The sequence below is a fragment of the Nyctereutes procyonoides genome, unplaced genomic scaffold, assembly GCF_905146905.1.
Source record: "Nyctereutes procyonoides isolate TBG_1078 unplaced genomic scaffold, NYPRO_anot_genome, whole genome shotgun sequence".
NCBI classification, from domain to species: domain Eukaryota; kingdom Metazoa; phylum Chordata; class Mammalia; order Carnivora; family Canidae; genus Nyctereutes; species Nyctereutes procyonoides.
In genome coordinates, this window is record NW_026575043.1 from 39,633,191 (window position 1) to 39,655,153 (window position 21,963).

General features: G+C 39.8%; 1 protein-coding gene across 6 annotated transcripts in view; it reads right to left on the reverse strand.

Moving 5' to 3' along the window:
- The window catches only part of SFI1 (SFI1 centrin binding protein), a 94,364-nt gene that overhangs the window by 34,190 nt on the left and 38,211 nt on the right, over positions 1 to 21,963 (reverse strand). For all 6 annotated transcript variants that reach the window (XM_055323383.1, XM_055323382.1, XM_055323381.1 and 3 more), the window contains 3 exons: positions 15,310 to 15,427; positions 11,430 to 11,532; positions 676 to 832 (listed from right to left, as the gene is read on the reverse strand). In XM_055323383.1, coding sequence (XP_055179358.1) covers positions 676 to 832; positions 11,430 to 11,532; positions 15,310 to 15,427 — 378 coding nt within the window. The remainder of the gene's footprint in view (positions 1 to 675; positions 833 to 11,429; positions 11,533 to 15,309; positions 15,428 to 21,963) is intronic.

Below are 21,963 nucleotides of genomic sequence, written 5' to 3' on the forward strand. Positions count from 1 at the left end.
ACGGGGTCTCCACCGTTATCCTCAAAGAGACACATTCAAATTCTCCAGAGAGACAGTACAGGCCTGGCAACCCAGGAGGTTTCTGCAGGGAGGCCAAGGTGAAAGCCAGCTGGCATCTGGCACACTGCTTGACTCACTTCTGTGAGAGCCCAAGAAACCAAGGTAACAAAAAGTACCAAGGACTGTGACCTATGTTTTATTAGTTCTGAACACTAACTGGGAAACCAAACCACAAGAATAGTGTTAAAAAAAAATCAACATCATAAATCACATGGATTGCCTAATTGGAAGAAGCAGAAACAATCCAAACATCCATCAAAGAACGGCTAGGTAGATTAAGGTAGGCCATCATACCAAATGCAATCATTAATAATAAAGAACATTAAAAAAATAATAAAAAAGCAAGATCCGAAGTTGTTCGTATCATAATAACCACAGTATTTATAGGATAATTAAACCCTATTGAAAAAAAATATATATGTGGGAGAAAACACCAGAAGGAAATAACTTAAAATGTGAATTGAGGATGATGTATGTTTGTCCTCAATCTCTTTTTTTCCAACATTTGTGGCATAATATGTTTTTATCTTTCCTTAATAAATTAGCATCACTGGCAGAAGAGTGGACATTTTGATGGGATCCTTTGTCTCTAGAGCCTGGGACATTCCTGCTCACCGTTCAGCTGCCTCTTCACTCTGCGGACCTGCACATATTTGAGCCAGGCCTTCAGGGATTTCCACTTTTGCCAGTGCTGATGGTGTTTCACTGCAGAGACCATCTTCTGTCTCTCCCTCTGGACATGCAGGAGCTGTTCCCACCACCGTGACCAAGCCTGAAAACCAGGGAAGAGGCAATAATCAACAAGGAGGCAGGAAAACAGAGGTGAGGTACGGATGAAGGAAAAGAGGAACAGAGAGACACATTGGAAAAGCTCAAAGTAGAAACAAGGAAGTGGCAACCCCCCAAGGATCACGATCTATGGAAATTTGCAGTGAAAGGCTCTTTAGGAAGAGCATTCTACTTCTAGAAAGTAATTTTTCCCTGCCTGGGTTAAGAACAACAAGGAAAAAGAGGACTAATAAAATCAATGAGTACACAAGAAGCAGGGACTATCCTAAGGAGTGATCTACTTAAATCAGATTTGGGACAGGTGAGGGTCTGCCTCTTCCTTTCCTTTCCCTTCCCTTTCCCTTTCCCCTTCCCCTTCCTTTCCCTTCCCTTTCCCCTTTTCCCTTTCCTTCCCTTCCCTTCCCTTCCCTTCCCTTCCCTTCCCTTTCCTTTCCCCCTTTCCCTTTCCTTTCCTTTTCTTTCCTTTCCTTCCTTCCTTTTTTTTTTTTTTTCATGCTCTCAGAACTTTATTAGGTGGAGATTGGGCAAAAGAGAAAAAACCCCTGAAACAGTCGCCCACCTGGTTCAGGACAACTGGAATGCCTTTTTCTTCCAAGTAGGAGGAAGCCTATTGTCTCAGGCACGTTCATTTCTGGGAAGTGTTACCCACAGCAGCTGAGGGTCTACAGAAGGATTCCTTTAAGACTGTCTATAAATGTGCACCCTCAGCTAAGTCTTCATGTGTGCTTAGCGATATTCATCCCTAGTTTGAAGATGAAGGTCTCATACGATGACTTCATACCTTCTTAAACCTGTAACACCTCTTTGCCTTTCCTTCCTCTCAGCTGAATAAGATTCTTCCTATTTCGCCAAGAAAATAAAAGCAATCAAAAGAGAATTTTCTCAAGCTCCTCCCACATCTACCCACCCACCTCTGCCCACAGGCTCTGCCTTCTCTCTGGCTACTCTGAAAAAGGGTCCATGCTCCCTTCAATCAAAAGTCACCCCCACAGGGCAACCCCGGTGGCTCTGTGGTTTAGTGCTGCCTTCAGCCCAGGACGTGATCCTGGAGTCCCGGGATTGAGTCCCATGTCAAGCTCCCTGCATGGAGCCTGCTTCTCCCTCTGCCTGTGTCTGCCTCTCTTTCTGTCTCTCATGAATAAATAAATAAAATCTTAAAAAAAAAAAAAGTCACCCCCACAATGGATACATCCCATCGTCTCTCACCTTCTCAAGTTTATCACTAGCAACTTCCTCCCTTCTGCATCACTAGTTTTCACCTTCTACTAGGTTTTTAAAATCAACATATGAGTGTGCAATTTCTCCCATCCTCAAAAGCAAATCCCTTCAGGGATATGACAAACAAAACCAATTCACGACCTCTGATTGGTTCCTGGACCTGACACTAAAACAGCAGTTATCTATGGTTAGAATATGAACTATACTATACGATATGACAGGATATGCTCATATCAACATTGAAAGTCTTGGATAAGAGGATATTGCAATTATATAGGAGAACATCGTTATTTTTAGGAGATATAAGCTCAAGTACTTAGGGTCAACTTTTATGTCTGCAACTTTAAAGCAATTCAGAAAATTTAAGAAATATATTGATATACTTAGAGAAAGCAAATGAGGCAAGATGATAGCAACGGGTTAAATCAGTGAAGAGAATACAGTATCTCCCTTTTCTATCATTTGGTATTTGTTAAAAATAGCAAGTTGGGGGGAGAAGATTCCTGTCACAAAAATATTTTCTCAAAGGAATAAATCAGATTCTTGAGCAAACCACCACTGGATCACTCTGCCATCCAGCTAATACTCAAGTTTTTTCCTTTCCTTTCCAGACTCCTCAAAAGAGCAGTTGGTTTTCTAATTTCTCTTCCCCCAGGCAAGCTCTCATGAACCTCTTCCCATTAGGCCTATGGGCACTGCTCTTCCCAAGCGCATCAATGATCTCCATATTGCTCAATCCAAAGATCAAATCTCACTCCTCACCTTCCCTGACCTGCCACATGAAACTGATGTGGCCAATCAGAACTGTGGATTCTCCAGGTTACCTGGAATCTCACCATTATTTCTCCCAGGCTCAGTCCCAGGACCCCTGCACTAGCTAGCTACCCTCACTCCCTTTGTGTTTTCACAGTCTCATGACTGTAAATACGAGTTGCATGCCAAGGATTCCCAAATTTACATCTTAGGTCTGGATGAGTTCTCCATACTCCCCCTATATCCAACTGCTTCCTTTGCAATTCCTTGGGGTTCTTCAAAATATCAGGCTGAAGATGTGGAGCTCAGAATGGAACTTTTCCGACAAATCTGCTTCTCCTTCCATCTTCCCCATTTCACTAAATGGCAACTCTACTGTTCCAGATACTGAGGCCAGAAACCTGGAGTCACTGGATTCTTTTCTGAAACTTCATGTCTTAACTATCTATTAGCAAGTCTTGTCAGCATAACCTTCCATGTATACCCAGACTCCAACACCATCTTTTTTCAACCTTGTCTAGAATCTCACTTAAGATATTGTAATAGCTTCTTGACTGTTCTCCCTGCTTTCATCCTTGATCTTCTATGATCTATTCCTAACCCAACAGCTGAAACCAGGAATGCAAGCCCACCCCACCCCCAGCCCCACAATTTAGACATATGGCTTCTAACTGCCTCTGACCAGAGGCATGTAGCCCTTACTTAATGTTTTAAAAACCTGTAAAGGTGCCTTAGGGAAAAACATAAACTTGCCTCTCAAAGTCTGTGGGATGCTGTTCTGCCTGAGATAACAAACATAATGCGCTGTGTTTGCATGAAAAAATAATAATAACTTGCAGTTCAGTGACAGTCACAGGATGTAGAACTTTTGCCTTTGTACCCTTGAGATGACACTGCTGATGCAATCTGCTAAGAATGTTTTACAGCTCTAGGCCCCTAAAGTGGAACGATCAGATACCTGAAGCAGAATGACCACCTCACTACAATCACACAGAAACCACACAGGGAGATGCCAGAAGAGAGATGATGATCAAGAAAGGAAATGTTGGGACACCTGGGTGGCTCAGCGGTTGAAAGTCTGCCTTCGACCCAGGCCGTGATCCTGGAGTCCTGGGATCAAGTACTACTTCTCCCTCTGCTTTTCTGTGTTTGTCTCTCACAAATAAATAAAATCTTAAAAAAAAAAAAAAAGAAAAAAAAAGAAAAGGAAATGTTACAGCTGACCTAACCCTAATCAATCAGCATGATCCAAGACCCTGAGACCCTTACCTTGAATTTTACCCTTTAAAAACCCCTGCTTGTTAAGTCATAAGGGAGTCAGGGATTTTGAGCACTAGCTCCCTACTCTCCTGGGTGGCACCACACCAATAAACACTCTATCTTCTTCAAGGCAAAAGCCCATGTCAGTTTTTATTGGCTTGTTGTGCACCGCATGGATGAACTCTCACGTTGTTTGGTTCCAAAGCCAGAGTGATCCTTTTTTGGTTTGCTTTGGTTACATCACTTAAATCTCTCCTTTTTATAGGACAGTTTTTCCTCTTACATGCCACCATTTTTTTTTTCTGAGAAACTAGGTCATTTATCCTATAAAATATCCCACATTTTAGATTTGATGGATGTCTCCTCAAGGTTATCTTTGATTTGTTTCTCTGATCCTTGTACTTTCTGGGAACTGACAGATTCATGTTAGGCTTGGTTGAAACCATGTTCAAATTTTTAGGAAAGAACACTTCTCAAGTGGTGCTGGGACCTCCCATTACCTCACATCATGAGGCACATCACAGCTGGCTGCCACACTTTTAACAATGTCAAGACTGTCTGTGGCTTCAGATTGTGCCAGCCTGATCCCTCCATTGTATTTCCCCCACTGTCTTAGCACTCTGTGGTTGCTCCTTAGGTCCATTTTCTCATTGGAGTGGCAAAACAGCACTTTTCTCATTCTAGTAATCCTTCCGCAGCTACTAACTAGAATTCTATGAAGAAGTCCACTCTCTCATTAACCCTTGGATTTTGCAAAGATATAATTTATACAGGAAAGGCAGGATAAAGGCATGATTTTTGCCTTCACTAGTTTTCAAATTGAGTTAATGCTCTAACAACCCAAGTACATGACCAGTGAGTTCCTTCCCTTACCCTCATTATACATGCATGAATTTTTATATATTGGATGTGTTTTCAATTCACTGCAGTCATTATTCTTCTTGATGTCCCAATTGTTCTATCGTTAGTCTAGGAGAATCCTTTGGCTCCCAAGTCCTCCTGACACAATCCCTCATTCTCCAGCAGACTATATCCTAGACCTATGATGTGCATATCTTGCTATAGACAGGGAGTCAGCTATTTCGCAAAAAGCCTCTGTTCTTTTTAGCCAGGAAAAAACAGAGCCCACAACTTGGGCACTGAGAATGCTAAATGCCATCTATTCTTGCTGCTCACTGCTTCTAATTTTTCAGTAAATAAAATGAGAAATATATTTTTAAGGTTAAAAATGTCCTAAATCCATATTGATATTTATATTTCCATTCTCAAATTAAAGGGCTTTTCTTTTTTTAAAGATATTTATTTATTTATTTATTTATTTATTTATTTATTTATTTATTTATTTATTATTTGAGCAGGGGAAGAGGGAACGGGAGACGGAGAAGCAGGTTCCCTCCCTGAGCAGGCAGCCCAATGAGGGGCTCAATCCCAGGACCCTAGGATCATGACCTGGGCTGAAGGGAGACCTTAACTGACTGAGCCACCCAGGCATCCCTTTTATTTCATTTTCTATATCTGTAATCTTTTCTTTCACATTGATCATGATTCCTAACGACACTGCCATAGTAACTTGCTTTATCTCTCAGTGTAGCTATAATAGTTTCAACATAAGAATTCTAAACCTGCCACTTACAGTAAGACTACTGAATGCAGATTTTTAATCTTCTAGCAGCTGAGTCCTTAGAATGCATCCCACTGGGGATTAACAGTCAAAATACTGTATTTTAAAGTTACTCTAAGGACAGCCCAGGTTGCTCAGCAGTTTATCGCCGCCTTCAGCCCAGGGTGTGATCCTGGAGTCCAGGAATCGAGTTCCACGTTGGGCTCCCTGCATGGAACCTGCTTCTCCCTCTGCCTGTGTCTCTGACACACACTCTGTGTCTCTCATGTATAAATAAATAAATAAATCTTAAAAAAATATAAAGTTACTTTAAGTAATGTTTTTCTCTATGTAGTCATGGCTATGAACTTAAGTTTGTTTCAGTATGTTTTAAAATTCTGGGAATTGCTTTTTTCCTTTTTGATTTACTTATGTGTATGTGCGTGTTTAATTATATAGAATATTTACATGGTTCTAAAGTTAAAATTGTATAACAAAGTAAATTCACAGAAGTATTTTGTTTCCACATTGTATCCTCCATCCCACTATAGGTAATCACTTTTTATTAGTTTTGGATTTATTTTTCCATTCATCTTCTTGAAAATGTAAGTGCATACACACGCACACACACATACATACACCCCTTTTCTTCCCCAAAGGCAGCACATAAAGAACCAGAGGGATTCCATTAAGAAGTCAGTGTGGTCATATCACCCTCACTAAAAGCCAGCAGCTTCTCACCTCCACTGGATTGAGAATGTAAAGCTTTTATGGGCGTAGCCTGCAAGGCCCTAGGCTCTCCTTGTTACCTCATGACCTAATTCTTCCCATTCTCTCTCTCTCTCTCATGCTCCTCAAGATATCACAAGATATATCAAATTCATGCATGGGACGACTCACAGTATCACAGACATGACAATTTCCTCCAATCTAAAGTAAAAAGTCAGCATTAAAAATCCCAGTAGGGGACGCATAGGTGGCTCAGCGGTTGAGCATCTGCCTTTGGCTCAGGGCATGATCCTGGAGTCCCGGGATCCAGTCCCACATCAGGCTCCCTGCATGAAGCCTGCTTCTCCCTCTGTCTATGTCTCTGCCTCTCTCTCTCTCTGTGTCTCTCATGAATAAATAAATAACATCTTTAAAATAAATAAATAAAAATCCTAGTAGGCTTTGATGTGGAACTTGATGTGGAACTTGAAAGTTGATACTAAAATTAAGAAAGAGTGGGGGGTCCCTGGGTGGCTCAGCGGTTTAGCGCCACCTTCAGCCCAGGGCCTGATCCTGGAGTCCCGAGATAGAGTCCCACATCAAGCTCCCTGCATGGAGCCTGCTTCTCCCTCTGCCTGTGCCTCTGCCTCTCTCTCTCTCTCTCTCTCTCTGTCTCTCATGAATAAATAAAATATTTTTAAAAATAAAATTAATAAAGAGTAAAGATGAACAACCAAGACAATTTTAAAAAGAACATAAAAAAGATGATCTTTTTCCATATATAAAGACTTAAAAGATAAGGGTGCTGGGCGGGCTCAGTCAGAGGAGCATGGGACTCTCGATCTTGGGGTCATTAGTATGAGTTCCATGATGGATATGGAGGTTACTTAAATAAATACAACTTTAAAAAAAGACTTAAAAGAGAGATCAATAAAGTAAGGATAGTAATAAACAGCTCACACTTACTGAGCTTTCCATATGCCAGGCACTGTTGTAAGTATATTAGATTACATATTACATTAATAATGCTTTAAGTATATTACTTAATCCTCAACAACCCTATGAGGTAGGTACTATTATTATCTACTTACAGATATGAACTCTAAGGTATAGGGAAGGTAAGGAACTCATTCAAAGGTACAAAGCTAATAGGCAATGGAAGCAGAAACCTGTGTGGTCTGATGGAAGAATCTGCTCTTCCTTACCTGCTTCATTAAATCACAATTACAACAGTGTGGTATTGGCTTAGAGACAGAAATACAGACCAGTGGAATGGAGAGCCCAGGACAGACCCATGATGAAATGAGACTTTGCTCTATAATGAAGGTAGATTAATAATCAGTATAAAAAGATAAAGAATGGATGAATCACCAAACAGTGCTGCAGCAATTAATTATCCATATGGAAGGTGACAAACTAAGACTTTTTTCACACAGTTTGAAAATTAAACCCAAGACCTATTAAAGACCAAACTGGAGATACAAGAATTAATTAGGCTAAGCTGAAATTAATAACATCTTTATGGGGAAAAAAAAAAGGCTCCATAAGCAAAGCAAACTCCAAGCTATCGACTGGAAGAAAACATCTGTAAAGTATGTAACACTTAAAAGATGAAGAAGCAGAATCTTCAACAATGTCCACAAATAAGTACTAAAAAAAAAAAAAAGAAAGCCAAATAACAGAAAAAAGAGTGAGGGACATAAGCAAGCTCAAAAGCAGAAGTCCTAGGGCAGCCCAGGTGGCTCAGCGGTTTAGCGCCTGCCATCAGCCTGGGGCATGATCCTGGAGACCTGGGATCGAGTCCCATATCGGGATCCCAGGGTGGAGCCTGCTTCTCCCTCTGCCTGTGTCTCTCTCTCTCTCTCAAGAATAAATAAATAAAAATCCTAAAAAAAAAAAAGCAGAAGCCCAAATGCAAACAAGCATCTGAAAAGATGCTGGGTCCCTCTAGGCAACAGTGAAATACAAGTTAAAGCAACAATGAAGTACCACTCCACACCTATCCAGTTGGTGAAGAGGACCAAGTCTGGCAGTGCAAAGTACTGAAGAGGCTGAAAGAAACAGGAAGTGAAATGTCAGCACATAAACTGGCCTAATACTGGAAAGCACTTGGTAATCCTTAGTAAGGATGGAGAGATGGAATACTCAATGATCCAACAATGTTACTTCTAAGAACGAGACTGGAGAATCTCTGACTCTTGCACAAGGATATATGTTTAAGGGCAGCCCAGGTGGCTCAGCGGTTTAGTGCTGCCTTCGGCCCGGAGCATGATCCTAGGGACTCAGGATCGAGTACCGCGTCGGTCTCCCTACATAGAAGCCTGCTTCTCCCTCTGCCTCTCTCTTTCTCTCGCTCTATGAATAAATAAATAAAATCTTTTAAAAAAAGGATATATGTTTTAAAATGCTCTCTGCAACACCGTTAGTAATTGCAAAAATGTACAAGTCATCAAGAATCCATCATTAGTATTAGTACTGACTACTATTGAAGCAGATAACCTGTGCCTTATTCAGACAAGAGCAGTGTACAAGGTTAATAGATCTATACCCACCTACAAGGATAAATCTCAAAAATACACTGTTGCATAAAAAAGGCAAGCTGCAAAGTCCATATACAGTAGAAACACCATTCACAAATGTCATAACTACACAAAACCAGAACATTTCTGCTTTGTGGGTATGTATGTGAACATTTTTACAAGTAAAAAAGATGAGAGAATGACCTTGTATCACTGCAGAGGCCATCTCTGAGGAGGACTGGTGGCAGGAGGGAGGGAAGGGGGCACCTAAGCAATGTCTGGGCAAGAGTGGAGAATGCTAAGACCTTTTAAATCTGGGTGGTGGGTACTTGGGTATTTATTCATGTTTTTATAAACATATTATATTTAGTGTTTCTATGTTTGAAGTATATATATTTGTAACCATTTCCCATAATTCATGATGTCTGTCCTGTCTAGTCCAGAGATGTTGTGAGGGTTAAAAGAAATGACTTATGTATAAGTTCTTGGTAAGCCATATGGTACTTAGCAGACATGAGGCATTATTGCTTATAATCCACACAATAAAATCTGGTCTTAGAGTTTCACACAGCTTTTGGTCCATATCAATATGATCTTGATGACTCATATTTTTCACTGGATTTGATTCTGAATGACTCTTGACTGTTTCAGATGTTAAAACCAACTGCTGACCATGAAAACCTACTATCACTAGAAATATTCTTTTTTTTTTTTTATCACTAGAAATATTCAATCAAATCTGCTGTTCCAAGCTTTCAAGACAATAGTCAAAAGGGAATTCTGGAAGTGTTCTGAGCAACAGTAGTACCAGCAGAATTAATTTATAGGCCTTCAGAGTGGCTCTCTGAAAGAAAGAACACTTGTCCCTCAGGAGCAGAAAATCAGTCTCGTTATGTTTCCATGTTGATAGCACTTTCACATTTGTCAGCTCCCTCTCCTTCCTGAGATTACAAGGCTATTAAGGACAATGCAGCAGGATGGTTAAAAGAACAGTTCTGTAGTTATCAGGCTGCTTGGGTTTAAATCCTGGTTCTGACCTTTGCTAGGTGTCTGACTCTCATTCAAGTTATTTAACCTCCTTAGTTTCCATAATAATAATACTATGGGATTTTTAAAAAGAATTAAGGGGCACCTGGCTGGCTCAGCAGAAGAGCATGGGACCCTTGATCTCAGGGTCATGAGTTTAAGCCCCACATTGGGTGTAGAGTTTACAAAAAAAAAAAAAAAAGACAAACTTAAAAAAAAGAATTAGGGGGGATCCCTGGGTGGCTCAGCAGTTTAGCGCCTGCCTCTGGCCCAAGGCGTGATCCTGGAGTCCTGGGATCGAGTCCCACATCAGGCTTCCTGCATGGAACCTGCTTCTCCCTCTGCCTGTGTCTCTGCCTCTCTACCTCTCTGTATCTCTCATGAATAAATAAATAAAATCTTAAAAAAAAAAGAATTATGAAAATTGAGATAATGCACGTAAAGCACTTAGTCCAGCTCCTAGCATAAGCTAGACCACCATAAATGCTATTTGCTGTTGCTGCTATTCTTATTACTGTTACTATCACTGTCAAGAAATGTCCTTGCTATTGTCTCTGAAGACCTTATGAGTTCTGAGGTCAGCAACTTTTTTCTTAAAAGTCAGATCATAACTATTTTAGGCTTTGCACACTACAGTCTCTATGGAAACGACTCAATTCTGTCCTTGTAGCCTCAATGCTGCACTCTTGGACAATACATAAATGAAGAGGTATAACTTCATCCCAAAAAAACTTTATTTGCAATAACAGATAGCAGGCCAAATATGACCTGTGGGCTAGTCTGCAGACCCCTGACCCAGATGATTGTATATGCTATATGCTATGTGATTTCCACAATACTGCATATATTTTGCATGGTCCATTCAACATGTCAGATTAAAAAGAGATTTACTCCTATGTATAGTAAGAGACACTTCTTTTTGACCTATTCCCTGTTATATTCTCTATAACTGACTTGGAAAACCCAGAAGTACCCAGCAGACCAAAAAAGTGACAGAAACTCACAGTCTATCAAAGATCATAAGAAAACGTCACCACAGCATAGTCTTGGTCAAATGTTAGGCCTTTGTCACTGACCAAAAGCTAGCGGCTTACTCTAATACAAGCAAAATTATATTTAGAAGCCAGGCTTTCTTTACAGCCTTAGTTTTTTTCTACCCTCATTATTTTCCAACTTGTTGTAGGAAAATAGTAATGACGAAATAAAGAATATACTGCTATTTCTTTAATCATATTTATAACTAATTCATAAATCCCTTTCCCGCACCATGATTGGCAGACACACTATACATATCATTGGTAATCACCTTAGCATATTCCTAATAGCAGTCCCTACCCACTGAGCCCAGCCTTGCATGTTGCTTCTGCCTTCCACCCCCTACCCAGGGAGGGCCCAGGACAGAGGCAGCAGCATGAAGGCCAGCGTTCCGCTTGGGAGTCCAACCCCACCATCTGTGGGTGTGGGGCTTGACACCAAAGCCAGTCAGCTGTGCTCACCTGCTGCTGGAGGCTCAGGGCCCTGTGCTTCACGGCTGATGCATGCAGGGCATGGCCCACACAGACCTGTCCCAGTTGTTGCCTCCACCGCCTCCACCAGAGCCTGTCAAGGAACAAATCAAAGATAGAACCAGTAAAAAAAAGGCCACCCAGAAAAGAGAAGGGCAGTGAGGCTTGGGCCTCAGACCTTTGGCTCAAGTCCCTATCTCTCACTGTTCCATCCTGATTGACATCTGGAGTCATTGCTGGAAAAAAAAAAAAAGATTGAGAAACAGTTCTAAAATACCCAATTAAGGGTTGGAAACTGATAGTTCCTAAGGTTGTAGCCTTGGAAACTATAGACATGCTCTATTTGGAACTACACAGGTTTAAAAAATATATCTATGAATTACTGACAACATTAAAAAATCAGGAGATTTTACAGAATAATCAGTAAAAAACATGGCTTTTTGACTTCCAATCTTGGCTTCTTTTCTGCTTATTTTCTAGTTAGTTAGCTATTGGAAAACAGTAATGAGGAAATGAGAGTTTCCAAGCTCTGCTTTGTACAGAAACACTCACTTTGCCTGGCTATTCTAACCTAGCAACATCTCTCTGTTTGAACTTGGGCCAGGCTTAGCTATATCACTCCCTTCAAAATCGCAAGCTAAAAAAAAAAAAAAAAAAAAAAAAAAAAAAAATCGCAAGCTATCTTGCATTACTACTTATATTTTTAAGCATTTAGGGAATTACAAGTTCCCTGAATGCAGTTCCAGCACCCACTATAGTACTAGGAACATTTTAAGCTCCCAAGAAATATATATTCAATAAATAAAATTATGTAAAAATATTCCCCACTGACTCTAATAGAAACCCATACTTATTAAGCATTTAAAAATATTTGTCAAGGGGCATCTGGATGGCTTAGTCTGTTAAGCATCTCTCTTTGGCTCAGGTCTTGATCTCAGGGTCCTGAGATGTAGCCCTGCATAGAGCTCCTTGCTCAGTGGTAAGTCTGCTTCTCCCTCTGCCCCTACCTCCCGCTAATGCCCCCAAATAAATAAAAGTCTTTTAAAAAAATATTTGCCAAGTAAATTTTAAATAACTTAAAGAACTTATTTAAAATAACTTCTTTAAGTTACTTAAAACTTATTTAAGTTATTTAAAATAACTTCTTTAAGTTATTTAAAATTAAAAATAAGGGATGCCTGGATGGCTCAGTGGTTGAGTGTCTGCCTTTGGCTCAGGGCTTGATCCTGGAGTTCCAGGATTAAGTCCTACATCAGGCTCCCCGAAGGGAGCCTGCTTCTCCCTCTACCTATATCTCTGACTCTCTCTCTGCGTCTCTCATGAATAAATAAATTAAATCTTTAAAAAATAATAAAATAAAGAATTTTTAGGTGTACTGATGTTCTGAAGACACTGTGCTAAATACTTTAGCAATTACCATATTTATTTCCCATAACAGCCCTGAAAGACACTTAACAGTATAGGCATCCTCATGTCTCACACATGAGGAAGGAGAAATGTGGAGAGGGAAAGGACCCAACAATACACGTCGAAACATGGATTTGAGTTCAGGTCAGTCTAACTGCAAAGCCTCTGCCCTAATCCATGCTACATAGAGGGCCCAGCTCTTTTGAGCTTTTAATATGTTCCACTCAGGATGCCAAAGGACCACCATAGAGAAGATACAGTGGGATCAGTCCCATTATAAAAAGTAGCTCACTGTTATATATGTCTGGCTTTCAAAGTCATCTAACTCCTGTCCCTCCAAAGTGTGGACAGTGCTGATGAAATGCAGTGTGGGGCAGTTAAGAACATAGGCTTTGGCATCTGAAAGGTGAGTAGATGAGCCCTTTTTTGCTAGTTACAACTCATCTGAGCTCGGACAAGTTACTCAACCTTTCTGAGACTCTATGTGTATCTTCATCTTTACAAAAACAGTGATGATTAAATGAGACTTTACATTATAAAATTAACACACACAAGCTTAATACAGGGTTTGGAACACAGTAAGTACTCAATTAGTGTTACTTCCGTGTGTGAAAATTTGATCGTATAGCTGAAAAAGCTGTCAATCACTATTTATTAAGCATCAATTATGTTTGAAACATTGTTTTTTTTTAAATAAATTGATTTTTATTGGTGTTCAATTTACCAACATACAGAATAACACCCTGTGCTCATCCCGTCAAGTGTCCCCCTCAGTGCCCGTCACCCACTCACCCCCACCCCCCGCCCTCCTCCCCTTCCACCACCCCTAGTTCATTTCCCAGAGTTAGAAGTCTTTATGTTCTGTCTCACTTTCTGATATCTCCCACACATTTCTTCTCCCTTCCCTTATATTCCCCTTCACTATTATTCATATTCCCCAAATGAATGAGAACATACACTGTTTGTCCTTCTCCGATTGACTTACTTCACTCAGCATAATACCCTCCAGTTCCATCCACGTTGAAGCAAATGGTGGGTATTTGTCGTTTCTAATGGCTGAGTAATATTCCATTGTATACATAAACCACATCTTCTTTATCCATTCATCTTTCGATGGGCACCGAGCCTCCTTCCACAGTTTGGCTATTGTGGACATGGCTGCTAGAAACATCGGGGTGCAGGTGTCCCGGCGTTTCATTGCATCTGAATCTTTGGGGTAAATCCCTAACAGTGCAATTGCTGGGTCGTAGGGCAGGTCTATTTTTAATTCTTTGAGGAACCTCCACACAGTTTTCCAGAGTGGCTGCACCAGTTCACATTCCCACCAACAGTGTAAGAGGGTTCCCTTTTCTCCGCATCCTCTCCAACATTTGTTGTTTCCTGCCTTGTTAATTTTCCCCATTCTCACTGGTGTGAGGTGGTATCTCATTGTGGTTTTGATTTGTATTTCCCCGATGGCAAGTGATGCAGAGCATTTTCTCATGTGCATGTTGGCCATGTCTATGTCTTCTTCTGTGAGATTTCTCTTCATGTCTTTTGCCCATTTCATGATTGGATTGTGTTTCTTTGCTGTTGAGTTTAATAAGTTCTTTATAGATTTTGGAAACTAGCCCTTTATCTGATATGTTATTTGCAAATATCTTCTCCCATTCTGTAGGTTGTCTTTGAGTTTTGTTGACTGTATCCTTTGCTGTGCAAAAGCTTCTTATCTTGATGAAGTCCCAATAGTTCATTTTTGCTTTTGTTTCTTTTGCTTTCGTGGATGTGTCTTGCAAGAAGTTACTGTGGCCAAGTTCAAAAAGGGTGTTGCCTGTGTTCTCCTCTAGGATTTTGATGGAGTCTTGTCTCACATTTAAATCTTTCATCCATTTTGAGTTTATCTTTGTGTATGGTGAAAGAGAGTGGTCTAGTTTCATTCTTCTGCATGTGGATGACCAATTTTCCCAGCACCATTTATTGAAGAGACTGTCTTTCTTCCAGTGGATCGTCTTTCCTCCTTTGTCGAATATTAGTTGACCATTAAGTTCAGGGTCCATTTCTGGGTTCTCTATTCTGTTCCATTGGTCTATGTGTCTGTTTTTGTGCCAGTACCACACTGTCTTGATGACCACAGCTTTGTAGTACAACCTGAAATCTGGCATTGTGATGCCCCCAGATATGGTTTTCTGCTTTTTTTTTTTTTAAAGATTTATATATTTACTCATGACACACACACACACACACACACACACACACACAGAGGCAGAGACACAGGCAGAGAGAGAAGCAGGCTCCTTGCAGGAGCCCGATGAGGGACTTGATCCCAGATCCTGGGATCACGACCTGAGCCGAAGGCAGCTGCCCAACCGCTGAGCCAACCAGGCATCCCTGAAACACTGCTCTCAAGGTGGGTTTTCATGTTTTGTAAAACAAGGCTGAGGTAAAATGATGACTGCTGATCTGCAGGGCAAAAGAGCACACTCACCATAAAATACTCTGCTGCCTAAACTCCAGGGCGGTGGTCTGCATCTGAAGTTTGGTTCTACGAAAAACCACGTAGATCAGCCAGGACTTCCAGGCCTGCCGCATCTTTTGCTTTGCATCTAGATGCACCAAAAAGATTTTCAAAAAGGAGTTGGTAGAGAGAGATTACTCTGGGTTATGATAAAAGCTCATGGGCTCTCTGTAATCATCCCTCCTTTTGAATATCTAAATTCTTCCAGCCTTCAAGTGCCCCCTGGTGGAAAAGTTGTGAAGCTCTACACAAAAAATAAGGATGCAGATAGGTGTGAAGAATGGATATTTAAGTGATGGCATTTACAAAATACACTTACAGGGAAATCAATATACTGCACTATTCAGAAATCTTTTGTTTTAAAGCCCTTATTTTTAGAGATATGTTCTATAATTTTTACAATAAAATGATCTGATTAACAAAAAGCAGAGAAGTGAGCCTGGTCTGAGCTAGTAAGTATTGCAGCTGGGTGACAGGTACATGAAGGTTCATTACTCCATCTTTCAATTTTGTCAATTTAAAATTTTCCACAGTATAAAGTTACAGAAGAAGAAATCATGTCATAAACTTGCTGTTTGAAACAATAATTCTTTTTTTTTAAATTTATTTTACGATAGTCATACAGAGAGAGAGAGAGGCAGAGACACAGGCAGAGGGAGAAGCAGGCTCCATGCACCGGGAGCCCGACGTGGGATTCAATCCCGGGTCTCCAGGATCGCGCCCTGGGCCAAAGGCAGGCGCCAAACCGCTGCGCCACCCAGGGATCCCTGAAACAATAATTCTAAAGTACAATAAGAGAAAGAAGAAGAATACTATCTAGATCTACTCGGAAAACAGAATGAAAAGGACCAATATTGATCCTGGAGAAAAGAGACTTTACTATTTACTAGATATAGGAACTGCAAAGGTCCACAGATCTCCCTTTGCGGTAAATTCCATTTTTTGTTATGAAAGTCATCACTAATGAAATAAATTTCTGTTCTTTTTAGAATACAAAGGAGAAAACAATATTATGTCAACCATTTTCAGGGCATTCTCCAAGATGTGATCAGTAGGAGGAGAGCTATATTTATACTTCAGAGCAATTAACAAATCAAAATATGGAGAACATGCAGCTTCCTCAGGCCACTTGGGCAACCTGCTGTGGTTTAGAGTTTGGGTTCCTGAATTAAGACAAACCAGGTTTGAATACTGAATTTGTTACTGAGCTGAGTAACCTCGCACAAATTTCTCATCTGCAAAATGGCACCTTCCTTAAGGATGTGTTTGCCAAGAGTAAATGAGATCATTGATGAAAAGTGTCTCTAATAAAAGCAGGCTGTTATTTTCTGAGGGTGGTACCCAAGAATCTACACTCAAGGTGTCTGCCATGATTCTGGACAATCTGAGAACCACACTTCCCTAAGGCCTGAAAGTACGTTTACTTTCAAAGTACTTTTACTGTTAAATAAAAAACAGTGCAAGAGTGGCTGAAAACTATAGAACACTTGACACAAAGAAATGGAAAAACAGTCCATGCTCATGGATTAGAATAACAAATATTGTTAAATTGTCTATGCTTGGGGATCCCTAGGTGGAGCAGCGGTTTGGCGCCTGCCTTTGGCCCAGGGCGCGATCCTGGAGACCCGGGATCGAATCCCACGTCGAGCTCCCGGTGCATGGAGCCTGCTTCTCCCTCTGCCTGTGTCTCTGCCTCTCTCTCTCTCTCTGTGACTATAATAAGTAAAAAAAAAAAAATTGTCTATGCTTCCCAAAGCAATGTATACATTCAATGCAATCCTTGTCAAAATACCATCAACATTTTTCATAGAGCTGGAACAAATAATTCTAAATTTGTATGGAACCAGAAAAGACCCAGAATAGCCAGAGTGCAGAAACAGAAAACCAAAGCTGGTGGCATCATAATTCCAGACTTCAAATTATATTACAGAGCTGTGATCATAAAGACAGTATGGTACTGGCACAAAAACAGACACATACATCTATGGTACAGAAGAGAGAATCCAGAAATGAACCCTCAATGCTATGGTCAACTAATCTTTGACAAAGCAGGAGAGAATATCCAATGGGAAAAAAAAGACAACAAATGGTGTTGGGAAAGTTGGACAGACCTGCAGAAGAACGAAATTGAACTATTTTCTTTTATCATACACAAAAATAGACTCAAAATGGATGAAAGACTAAATGTGAGACAGGAATCCATCAAAATCCTAGAGGAGAACACAGGCAGTGACCTCTCTGACCTAAGCCACAGCAACTTCTAGCAAGACACGTCTCCAAAGCCAAGAGAAACAAAAGCAAAAACGAACTATTGGGACTTCATCAAGAAAAAAAGTTGCTGCACATGCACAGCTAAGGAAACAGTCAACAAAACCAAAAGACAACCTACAGAATGGGAGAAGATATTTGCAAATGTTTTATCAGATAAGCGGTTAGCATCCAAAATCTATCAAGAACTTAACAAACTCAACACCTAAAAAAATTAATAATAATCCAGTCAAGAAATGGGCAGAAGACCTGAACAGATATTTCTCCAGAGAAGACATACAAATGGCTAACAGACACATGATAAAATGCTCCACATTATTTGGCATCAGGGAAATACAAATCAAAACAATGAGATACCACCTCACACCAGTCAGAATGGATAAAAAAATAACAAGTCAGGAAACAACAAATGTTGGTGAGAAAGGGGAACCTTCTTACTCTGCTGGCGGGAATGCAAGCTGGTATAGCTACAATGGAAAACAGTGTGGAGGTTCCTTAAGAAGTTAAAAATAGAGATACCCTACAACCCAGCAATTGTACTACTAGATATTTACCCCAAAGATACAAATACAATTATCCAAATGGGCACCTGCACCCCAATGATTATAGCAGCAATGTCCACAATAGCCAAACTGTGGAAAGAGCCCAAACTCTTAACCATAGGAAACAAATTGAGGGTTGCTAGGGGGAGAAGGGGTTGGGGGACAAGGTAACTGGGTGATGGGCATTAAGGAGGGCAAGTGTTGTGATGAGCATTGGGTGTTCTTTACAACTGATATAACCTGAACTCTATCTCTGAAACTTATAATACACTATATGTTAATTAACTGAATTAAAATAAAACAAAATAAAATAAAAACAGTACAAGAGTGAACAGACACCCCCTGAGGTCTATGGGCATGGCCTGAGACAACTGTCATACATCAGAAACAATTTTTTTTTAAAGATTTATTTAGGGACGCTTGGGTGGCTCAGCGGTTGAGCATCTGCCTTCAGCTCAGGGCATGATCCCAGGATCTAGTATTGAGTCCCACATTGGGCTCCCTGGGAGGAGGAGCCTGCTTCTCCCTCTACCTGTGTCTCTGCCCCACACCCCGCTCTCTCTCTCTCTCTGCCCCCCGCCCCCGTGTGTATCTCTCATGAATAAATAGATTTATCTATTTATTTTAGAGAGATAGAGAAAGCAGCTGCACATGTACACACCCACAAGCATGGGGGTAGAGCACAGAGTCTTAAGCAGACTCTGCTATCTCGTGACCCTGAGATTACAACTAAGAGTCAGACACTTAACCAACTGTGCCACCCAGGTGCCTCCAAAAACAACTAATTTTATCTGAAGAATTCAAGTGACTTTTCCTTCTATTTCACAATATAGCTATATTTATTATAACCGCAAGTAATATAAGATAGCAGAATGTGCATTTCTCAAATATGGAATATTCACAAGATAAATGTTCTGAAACAAAAATAAATCTGAACCAACAGAACTGAAATCACACTAAGTCTGTTTTTTCATTATAATGGGGTAAACTAGAAAATCAGTAAGGATATTTTGAACTATTTCTATAAATATAGAAAGGTATTAGAAAGTCCCCAATATGGGACTAAAGACACTTCTAGATAATCTGTGGGTCAAAAAGGAAGTCTTATCGGAAATTAGAAAACATTTCCTACTGAATGAAAACAGAATTGCAAATATTAAAATCCGTGGGGTGCAGTTAAACTCATGCTTAAAGGTAACTAACTTTATTACAATAAATGCTTGTGTTGAAATAAAGGAAAGGCCTCAAATCAATAATCTCAGTTTGCATCTTAAGAAACTAAAAAGGAAAAAGCAAATTAAAACCAAACCTTGCAGAAGTGAGATAATGTAAAAACAGGAACAGAAATCAAGGAACTTGAAAACAGAAAAACAACAGAAAATGAATACAAAGGCTCGTTACTTGAAAAGGTGGATAAAACTGATAAAGCTCTAACCACACTTACCAAACATAAAAGGCTAAAAACAAATGATCAATATTAGAAAAGAAAAAGGAGCTATCACTACATTCCCTGCAGACATTAACATTATAATAATGGAATACTTCAAATGATTCTATACCAGAAATTCAACAACATATTTAAAATGGACCAATTCCTTGAAAAACAAATTACCAAACCCATTCAAGAAGGAACAGGTAACCTAAATAGTCTAACATCTACTCAAAAACTTGAATTCAAAGTTCAAACCTCTCTAACAAAGAAAACTTCAGGCCCAGAAGAGTTTACTGAAGAATTTTACCAAATATTTCAGGAAGAAATAATACAAATTTTACAAATCCCTTTTAGAAAATAGAAGACAATAAAATAATCCCCAACTCATTCTATGAAGTCAGTATTATCCCGAACCAAAACCAAAGACATTTATAACAAAAGAAAATACAGGCCTATATCCTCATGAACACAGATGTAAAAATCCTCAACAAAAAAATTTAGCAAATTGAACCTAGCAATATATAAAGAATGGCATCAACATGAGGAATGTAAGGCTGGTTCAAAATTTGAAAATTGCTGCTTCACCATAGTAATGCACTAAAAATGAAAAAGTGGTGAATTACCTCAATAGATAAAAAAAATCATTTGACAAAATTTAATGCATCTTATTGATAAAAATGCTCAGAAAACTAGGAAGAGAATTTCCTTAACCAACAAAGGACATCTACAAAAAACCTACAGCTAACATCATATTTTATGATTAAACACTGGATGTTTTTCCCTTAAGTTCAGGAACAAGGTGGGGATGTTCACTGGAATCACTCCTATTCCATTATTTTCCTGGACGCTCTGCCAGTGCAATAAAAATAATTTGGAAAGGAAGGCATAAAACTGTTCACATATGACTTAACTATCTGCTTAGAAAATCCCATGGAATTTACAAAAAAACCTCCTATAACTAATAAACTTAGGAAGGTTGCAGAATCCATATGTAAAACCACAGAACTTTTAGAAGAAAACAGGAGAAAAAAAAAAAGAAGAAAATCTTCACGACTTCGAAGTAGGTGGAGTTCCTAGACATAGTATCAAAAACAGGATCCATAAGACAAAAAAATTAATAAAGTAGACTTTATAAAAATTAAAAATTTTTGCTCTGTAAAGACAAGAGAATGAAAAGACAAAAAAAGAGAGAGAGAGAAAATGAAAAAGACAAGCCATATCCTGGGAGAAAAGTTTTAGCCAATTATGCTTCTCACAAAAGACTTGTAATAACCAGAATATATTTTTAACATAACTCAACAAGAAGAGGGGGCACCTGGGTGGCTCAGTGGTTGAGTCTTTGGCTCAGGTCGTGACCTGGGGTCCTGGGATCCAGTCCCGCATCAGGCTCCCTGCAGGGAGCCTACTTCTCCTTCTGCCTATGTCTCTGCCTCTCTGTCTCTCATGAATAAATAAATAAAATCTTTAAAAAAAAAAAGGGGATCCCTGGGTGGCTCAGCGGTTTAGCGCCTGCCTTTGGCCCAGGGCGCGATCCTGGAGACCCGGGATCGAATCCCACGTCGGGCTCCCGGTGCATGGAGCCTGCTTCTCCCTCCGCCTGTGTCTCTGCCTCTCTCTCTCTCTCTCTCTCTCTCTCTCTCTCTCTCTGTGTGCCTATCATAAATTAAAAATAAAATAAAATAAAAAAGGACATAAGATCTTGAATAGACTCTTCACCAAAAAAAATAAGTAACCATAGAAAAAGATATTCAAAATCATTACATTACATAAATACAAATTAAAACCTTAATGAAATAGCATGCACCTATCTGTATAGTCAAAATTTTATTTGTTTAATATCTTATTTATTTGACAGAGAGAGAGCACACAGGAGAGCAAGCCCATGCACACAAGCAGGGGAGTGGGAGAGGGAGAAGCAGACCCCCTGCTGAGCAGAGAGCGTGATGCTGATGCTGGGCTGGATCCCAGAACCCTGGAATCATGACCCAGGTCAAAGGAAGATGCTTAACTGACTAAGCCACCCAGGTACTCCATTAAAATTTTATTTTAAATGGCAATAACAAGTGCTGATAAGATGCAAAACAAGTAGAATTCTCATAAACTGCTGGTAAGAATGCAAAATGGTACAGCCACTTTGAGAAAGTTTGCAGTTTCTTATAAAGTTAAACATACACCCGCTGTAAGATCCCAGCAATCCTACACCTAATCACACTAGATAATTATGCCTAATCAACCCAAGAAAAGTATTCACATGGAAAACTATACACAAAGGTTTATGATTTATTATTTATAACTGTTTTCTAAAACTGGAAACAACTCAAGATGTTCTTCAATCAGTGAATGGCAAATAAACTTTCATGCATTTCTGCTATGGAATATACA